General features: G+C 41.7%; 1 protein-coding gene across 1 annotated transcript; it reads left to right on the top strand.

Annotated features, from left to right (window-relative positions):
* Positions 1–1,228: 1,228 nt before the first annotated feature.
* nptx2a (neuronal pentraxin 2a) lies at positions 1,229–8,597 on the top strand. The gene is made up of 5 exons (XM_036589887.1): positions 1,229–1,753; positions 2,395–2,614; positions 3,466–3,710; positions 6,883–7,062; positions 7,833–8,597. The coding sequence occupies exons 1-5, from the start codon at positions 1,298–1,300 to the stop codon at positions 8,058–8,060; spliced, it is 1,329 nt and encodes a 442-aa protein (XP_036445780.1). The 5' UTR covers positions 1,229–1,297; the 3' UTR covers positions 8,061–8,597.
* The last annotated feature ends 288 nt before the right edge of the window (positions 8,598–8,885 follow it).

Below are 8,885 nucleotides of genomic sequence, written 5' to 3'. Positions count from 1 at the left end.
CACAAAAACAATGAATTCAAAACAGGCTGTTCTTGCAGATTAGTTTCCTTATATTCCACATGGGAAAGAAATACACGTGCATGTGTTTCTCTAATGTGGAATACATTTCATTACATTTTATACGTTTCATTGCAAGATATTCCAAACACTAAAGTATATTTAAAAAAAAAACAAAAATCTTTTCATACATTTTCAACTGTGTTTGATAAATGCATTACATATATTTTCTATACAGGACGGACCATACAAATAAACATACCTTATCAAAAAACTTTCTGTCCATGACATAGGCCCTTTAATGTTTTTCACATGGGCCCTTTAATGTTCACACATTTCGAAGCCCAACAGCTGCAATATTAACACAAAAATATTACCACAGTTCTAATTTTGTTTATCTGAATTAATGAGTTCAATTTCAAAATGCGAGAACAAACTATGCATATGAAGACAGACTAACCACTTTTGCGGACTCTTACAATGAGGTATAATGAATCTGTGGTACTTTTAGAGAACAATAAAATGTTTATTAGCCTGTTACAAAATAGTTCAATAATTATTTTATTGGCTCGATTTCTGTGAGCGTCACGGTGTGAGTGAGGTCTTGGACTCTGCTGTCGATTCATTTGACGTTCAGAAGTGGTACCCCCCCCCCAATTAGTGCGTTTAAATAGTGACCTCATTCGAGTGTACATCTGGTAGAAAGTGAAGGGACTGTAGCGTGTCCAGCCCGGGGCCAAAACCAAACATCTTGCTTTATGACTCGCTCCAACTGGGAGTAAATGACGTAGCCAAACCTGAGTCAATCCGCGCGCAGCCTCCATTAATCCGCTCAAACGGCGCGAGCTGCTGCTTCACCTCCACTGAGCGGGAAAAAGCTCTGAGAGGAACTACAACATAGCGAGCTGAGGGACTTTACTTCACTCCCAGTTGTTTAATTACCTCAGAAGTTGGGATTGTCCAGCTAAGGGTGATGAATCTGTGTCTGGATGGTCAGTTTTAGTTTTGAAGAACGACGTTTAAAAGCGACGGTTAAGTCGGCTGTGAACACTTAGCACTTGCTGCGCGCTGTGCTGAAAGAAGCTTCTCCAACCGACGCTGGGTTTTTTCCTCTCTACACAACTTCCTCGCGCGGTTTTGTTCAGGAAAATGAAGCGGCTTTATACTTTGTGTGAACAAGCTGGAGCGGGAAACTGACACGGTTTTCTTTTTTCACTTTTTAAAGGGCTTTTTACGAGCAGCACTGAAAGACGAGTGATAAATACGGCGGGTTTGAGCTGAAGCGCTTCTGAGTGTCGCTATGATCACTTTGGCTGTTGGACTCCTCTACGTTTACGCGCTGGGCAGCGGCAGGGTGGCGCGCGCCAGCGCTCAGGCGAAGGGCAGCCGCTTCGTGTGCACGGCGGTGCCCCCTGGCGCGGACCTCAGCTGCCCGGTGGAGACCACGAACCGCGTGCAGAGCGCGAGCCCGCAGGAGGACGAGTTCAGGAGCACGATCATCCAGCTGCGCGAGACCGTCCTGCAGCAGAAAGAGACCATCGTGAGCCAGCAGGGCACCATCAAGGAGCTCAACGCCAAACTCTCCCGCTGCGAGGCCGCCGCTCAGGATGCGCGCGACAGCAAGGCGCGAGGAGGCGCGCGCAGGAAGGACTACGGGAAAAACACGATGGGGGACCTCCCGCGCGACCCCACTGAGACCATCGAGCAGCTGGGGAAGACCATGCAGAGTCTGAAGGACCGGCTGGAGAACTTGGAGGTGAGGATGTTTGCACTTAAATGTACTTGCTTGTTACGTTTTGATGAATTTATGTTGCACATGTTCAGTCCATATAAAGAAAGACTGATGAATACTCCTCTGAATGAATAATCTTTTCTCTTGGTTTACATCAACATGTAAATGACTAAATATGCTCATTCTATGTACCTCCACTTTACAGGCACACACTTACATTACTATCTTTATGGCTATCTTTATGGGGGTTTCCCATTGCCCTATTTATTTTCTGACTGGCATTGGTTTGCCTGCACTGAAACCAAGACATACCAAAAATCTCAATAACTGTATAGCTTTAGCTCTTTTACTTTTAAAGGGCTGAATTTGTCCTGATGAAGACTAGCAAAATGAAACCCCACAGTGTAGCTTTGTGCTAAGAGAACCCCTGGTCCCCAGAAAGACAACAAAACAAACCACACATTCACACATACACAAGCTTAACCCTTCATACACACACACTAAAAATTTATAGTATGTGACTCATCACTTCTGCATCTGGCAAACGGGGAGAAAAGAGCATTGTGACACATTTTGATGCAGTGACTCAATAAATATTTATGTATACATGTATGTGCTACAGTCAGCAGAGCTGTAAAAGCTGATTCAAGTTTTTCCTCCTGCAGCAGCAGCAGCTGCGTGCCAACATGTCAGGTGCGGCTTTCCCCAATGAGTTGCGCGACCTGCTGAAGCGGCGGCTTGGTGACCTAGAGAGCCAGCTCCTGAGGAGAGTGGCTGAGCTGGAGGAGGAGAAGAGCCAGCTTTACAATGAGACGGCGGCCCACCGCCAGCGTACAGAGAACACCCTCAACTCGCTGCTGGAGAGGATCACCGAGCTGGAACGAAGTATGCCACGCTGGGCTGTTAGCTCACATTCAGATCAGGGTTTTATTACTATTACTTACTAACTGAAGTGCAGTTGGAATGGAGTTTCTCTCTGACTGTTGCATTCTTGAATTACATAGTGGGGTTATGGCCAGACCACACCAACCTAATAAACAGCAACGCTGGTGTGCCATGCCTGTGTGTGATTGTTGGAAAATCTAGAAGGTTCTCTTTTATTCACAGTGGTTCATTTGGTGTGTTAGTCCCTTTTCTTAACATTCTTAAACAATTGGCAATATTAATACATTGTTTAATGGGCTTGTGTGCTCAAGCCTTTAGAAATTGGCTTTTTAAAGATTGATATTGATACAAAGACTTGTATTAATGAATACTATCCTCGTTTTCTTTCTGTGTTATCTCTGAAAGCTAATTTAAAGTGATTTTTAAGGCAGGCACAAATCAAAGCTAGGGTTATAGTGGATGTAAGCGTTTTTGTTTTGTTTTAAGAGGTACTAGATGCATATAAAATAACTTATTTGCAGGCAGCTGTTTACCTTTCCCCACTGCTTCAGCTGGGGAACACGTAGCCTCTGGCCTTGTTGAATGAAGACATTATCCGTGACCCATCTGGCATCACAAACCAGTCTCATTTCCATTTTCAGCATTGAGGACAGGGTCAATGGCACAAACAGGACCAATTTACTAATGACAAGTGATCAGATTTGACCCAGTAACATCTGCATTGCAGTTTACTGACAAGCCAGTACTATTGTTTCATCTAGATATTAGCGCAGGTCTGTTTGCTCTCTGAAACTAAGTTGTTATGAGCCGTTATTGAATTTGTTCCACATCTTTCTCTTTTGTTCTCACAGGTAACAGTGCGTTTAAATCCCCAGAGGACTTCAAGATATCTCTGCCTCTACGCACAAATTACCTATACGGCCGCATCAAGAAGAGTCTACCAGAGATGTACGCCTTTACCGTGTGCATGTGGCTCAAGTCTAGCGCTAGTCCTGGCATTGGAACTCCATTCTCCTATGGTGTCCCTGGACAGGCCAATGAGATTGTACTGATAGAATGGGGAAATAACCCCATCGAGCTACTTGTCAATGACAAGGTGAGTCATTAATTAAATCTTGTATACAGAGTTATTTCACTTGTTGGTTTTGCCCTGTTGTGATGTCCCTGTGGAGAAACAGAAGATGTGAGGATGATGAACATGGGAGTGTGAGTATGATTGACATTGTATTGCAATTAGCTCAACCTGATGGGTTGCAACCCCAAGTTACTGCAGGTATTGCTGTTCTTGTAGAGCTGTAACTAACAATTACTTCTACAGCTGGTTGTCTCCCACTTATTTTCTTTTATTAGTCGACTAATGATTATGTTTCTGTTTCAGTGAAAAATGCAAAACTCCATAATTCTGAAAGCATACTAAAACACATATAGTATCAGTCTGTGCACTTTTATCTTCCCTGAGGAAGATACGACTGGACCTCATTGGTCTGGAGCTTTACCATTTCATTATTGAACTGCTACTTCAGTATGACATTAATTTTACTACACTGTACGTAACATCACTGGAGGGTTCTTCTCTTCCACAAGACGTTCTGCTTTCCAACATGTTGCTTAATGTTACCTTTACTGTGCTGACATTAGCCACTTAGGCTAGGCAGTTAAAACACTTACTCACAGCCAGCAGAAGCAGAAAACATCCTGAAACTCAAGTGCTTTAGTTTTATTTTGTTGCTGTGAAATGCCATCTCTGCTTTTACATGTTGTGCATTGTAATGAGCTGTGACTTTCGTAAGTCTTGCTTTCTTGAGTTTATCTCTGTTTGCACTGCCATCCATTCTTACAATGCAATGAAATAACAGAAACCACAATTAGGCGTGTCAGAGTTAACAAGCATGTTAACATTATATGAGGTCTTTTTAAAGTAGATGACGAGTCAATAATTAAAATTCAACTAATCTTAGGAGCCTTAAATGTACGTTTCTTTGGGCGAAATTGTGATCTAAATGTCAAGATGTGGTTGTTCCAGATGTTAATTAGGTCTCCTGCCTTGTATTTCCATTGGGGTCTTCCACTGGTGCTTTGAGGCATCGTATCTGCTAAGCTGGCTTGTCTGTTTTTGTATTTTTGTGCAGTGCACCACAACCTTGAACTTCTACGCGTCATAACCTCCGTCAGTTGCACTCAGCAATGACGTCAGCCTCATTAATTAGGAATTAAAGAGAAATCTGTTGATGTGGTTTCAGTTTTAAATAGGTTTATAAGCAAAAGAATTGGCTGTTTGCTATGGATGAGGCCTTTCATCTACAAATGTGTTTTGTCTTTAAATAGAACCCACATTTGTAGCATTTAAAAAATTTGACAAAAGCAGAACCAAGGGCAGGAATTATGAGAACCTGTTTTAGAAGCAAGAAGAGATTAAATGACTGAACATCAGTAAATAACTTTCATTTTTTGTGAGAAACATAACTGTACAGTTGGATTTCTAAAGCTGTTTTGCCACAGAGTGAAAATCATTAGATATCTGCATCTATGGCTCCTGTTGAACATAACCTAAGGGTGTAGTGAGAGTCAGAGTGAGAGCTAAGAAAGTGAGTTTGGCTGCCTGACTAATTCCCATGATACCTCTCCTGAGCTGTGTCACTTTGGCATCTGGCTTATTGGGAGAGGCAGCTTGCCCTACAGCTCCCTGCTACAGCATGCATTAAACATGTGTGTGAGTGTGTGTGTGTGTGTGTGTGGTTGTATGTGTCTCTATATGTGTGTGGGTGTGTGAGTGTGTATTTTGGGGGGGTTAAATGAGAGGGTATAGGAGAGAGATGCTGCCATGCTGAATCTGATTACCTGTCAAGTGCATCTTTAGTGCTTTCCTTCCTCCATTGCATGCTGCAATACCTCTGAACACACCATTCTGCCTCACCTTACTATTTTTACATCAGTGCATTGACTACATTGAGATGAGGTTTAATCGCTTTTCTGTTTGTGTCCTTGTGGGGATTCAGAGTACAGAACAGCTCCCATATCGAAATATAGTAGAATGGAAAGAATCAACAGAATGATGACAGTCATTGAAGTATGACCTCAATCATTCCTGCATATGAGTTTACCTTATAGTCAGCATCACTACAATTGATATGCTGGTTGTAGATTATGGATTGAGATTCATATTGATGTCCTTGGGTGCTTCGATCTTGCTGTGATCCATCTCTGGGCATTTCTTTAAAACTGATCTGAAAGCATATCAGGCACGAAATGGGTGTAGGGGGACAGTATAAAGATGTGGATTTCATACACTGCCTTTTTATATGACTACTATTGTTTTTTGTACAACGGAAGGATAAAAAATTGCTTTTTAGGGATGCACCCATATGGGAATTGTGGTCCATTGTTGATATCTGATATTTCTCATGTACATAACTGCTGATGCCAACACCATAAACATAAACAGTTATAAAATGTAGAATTGGCAGTAGTTCCACCTGGATTAGCATCACTGAGAAATACAGTGTTTATTTCTTTAGGATTACAAATGCAGTAAAATGAATAAAATGCAGGCATTTTAGTACAGTTGCCCAGTATTGCCTAAATATTCTGGTCTTCCAGGAAACAATAAATACATCATCCCTATCATCATGCATCACGCTGCTTTTACTTTGCACAATATAGTTGCAGATGCAGCAGTGGCTGCTGTGTTTGATATGTGTAACATATGCATATCAAATTAACTCATCTGGTAAATGTGAAGTAACATCTTGCAACATGTGGGTTGATTTCTTATAGCATTTTAAGTTTTGTGGATCATGTTTTTGGATCACAGTGTCAGAGCATTTCTCGAAGTTACACTGTATATTATAGACATAATGTAAGAAGCAACAATAAAGCATTGTTCTACGAAGTCATTCAACGAATCACATACGTGAGACGGTAGGGCTTTGTTTAGTTGTCACCTAGATACAAACATTTCCTAGTATAAACCAAGGTCAGCAAGTAAACAGTCTTTTTCAAGTGATTTTATGTTTTTCTCCAGATACTCTCTACAGCACTGCACAGTTATTCTTTACATGTACATTGACCCTCAGCTCTTTATGGTGTTCTGTGGCATATGTTCATGATGCTAATTGCTACAGTATTTCGTCATTTTCGTCATTATTCACTGCTTTTACAGTTTTATACTACTCCTGCAACATTATAATGTAAATTACATTGTATACATATATTAATTCTCTATAGTACAACGCTGTGTACAGTGTGTACTCAAAATGTAATCTCTACAGGTAGCTCAGCTGCCTCTGTCTGTGAGCGATGGCCGATGGCATCACATCTGCATCACCTGGACAACCAGAGATGGCTTCTGGGAGGCCTATCAGGATGGAGAGAGGCTAGGCACTGGGGAGAACCTGGCCCCATGGCACCCAATTAAACCTGGAGGAGTGATCATTCTAGGTCAAGAACAGGTAAGAGTGAAAGGGAGACATAATACCTCCCTTAAGGGATTGACGGATAGAAAATAGAGCAAGTCTTCACACGCGATGAATAGAAGACGTCATCTTTATTTACAAAGCTGCCGCTCTGTCTTTGTCCTGTTACATCACTTGGAGTGAGCAGGGAGTGATCTGCTACTCCTGAGGGATGTTAAATGTAGACAGCCAAAGATCATTGAACTTTGAATCGATATCCAAGTGCTTTTTGGATTGTACTGCAGACATAAATTTGATGCAGGGTTGGCATTTGAAAATTAATATATAGTATGTATAATAAAGATGCTAGACACCTTTTTTGTTAGTATTTTTCTTTCTCTTCTTGCATAGTCATAATACAGACAGACAACATTAACATGAACTTGGTAACATTTTATTCAGCCCATGGGAGTGCTACAGTAGTATTGCAAATTGGGATTTATTTGGTAGAATGGTGCATAGGGGAGCATTGTCTCTTATTGTCTCCCAAATATTTGGACTCCAGTTGTAGTTCAGTGTTAAAGAGTTCATATGAAAATCAGAAGGATCCTTATTTGCAAAAATGAGGCATAGTTTATAATACATTGCATGGACCCCGTGGATTACAGCTTGTGGTTATATTATGTTGTATATCTAACAATGATAACATGCATTTGTGGAGTTAATAGCCAGACTCCAGCCTTAAATCTGAGTACTTTCAGTGGCTGCAGATGCTCAGTGTTAATTATATGTTTGGTGACCTATTTTCCTTGTTTCCTTCTTATCAGGACATTGTTGGAGGGAGGTTTGATGCAACGCAAGCTTTTGTTGGAGAACTGAGCCACTTCAACATGTGGGATCGAGTTTTGCGACCGATAGACATCTCAGGCATGGCCAACTGCTCGGCCTACATGCCTGGCAACGTCGTGCCCTGGATAGATGGCAACGTAGAGGTGTTCGGAGGAGCCACAAAAGCAGCCCTGGAGATTTGTGAGGACCGTCTCTTTGACTCGTAAGATCAAGTTTGCTCGTTTGGATCCATTATTATTTTTCTGAGGTAAAACACCTCGTCATGCTGCTTCTGGACTGTCATGGAGGGACACGGTAATGTGATGAAACAGTATTCACTGTGCTTACAAGCATTCTCTCTGGCTGATTTCTGCTTCTTTCTGCTGTTTTTTGTTAAGGTTTTAATGTCAGCAAGGTCAATGATTGAAGTAATCGTGATATGTGATGTTTAAAAAAAAACTCAGCTTGCACATTCAAGGTTAAGAATACTTGAATACTCTAGCTTATCCAAGCTTCGGTCTCTTGTTGATGTTAGGTATGCTTTTGTGTTGCACATGTCCTTCAGAATCCTGGGTTCATTCTAAAAACTTTAAGAACAGCGTGGACTGGATTGTGAAGTCCAAACTGCATGAAGGTTACATTTAATTTAGTTTTGAGTCCAATATACTCATTAAAAGAAACATTTTAAACACATTCATTAAACTGACTGAACCTAAAATAGGGCTTGAGCACAAAGACTGGGCTGTCTATAACATGTGAATGAACAGGTCTATTCAAGCAGCTCTCTGCTCACTCAAAGGTGACTATGTGTGTGTGTGTGTGTGTGTGTGTGTGTGTGTGTGCGCGCTTGCGTGTGGACGTTCAGGAGATTAGTAGAGGAGAACGTTCACATTCTTGCAAATCTACTCTAATGCTGCTCCCCTTGAGCAGCTGCCATCTCTAGCAGATTTGCCGCACGGCCTGGTGAGGTTAAAGGCAAAACAGCAAAGCTGCCAAGGACTGGCCTACAATTCACATTGGCCCACGTCAGCGGGAAGCAGCTGGGAGGAGGG

This window comes from Colossoma macropomum, unplaced genomic scaffold (genome assembly GCF_904425465.1).
Source record: "Colossoma macropomum unplaced genomic scaffold, Colossoma_macropomum, whole genome shotgun sequence".
Lineage (NCBI taxonomy): Eukaryota > Metazoa > Chordata > Actinopteri > Characiformes > Serrasalmidae > Colossoma > Colossoma macropomum.
This window is presented reverse-complemented; position numbering and strand designations above follow the sequence as displayed.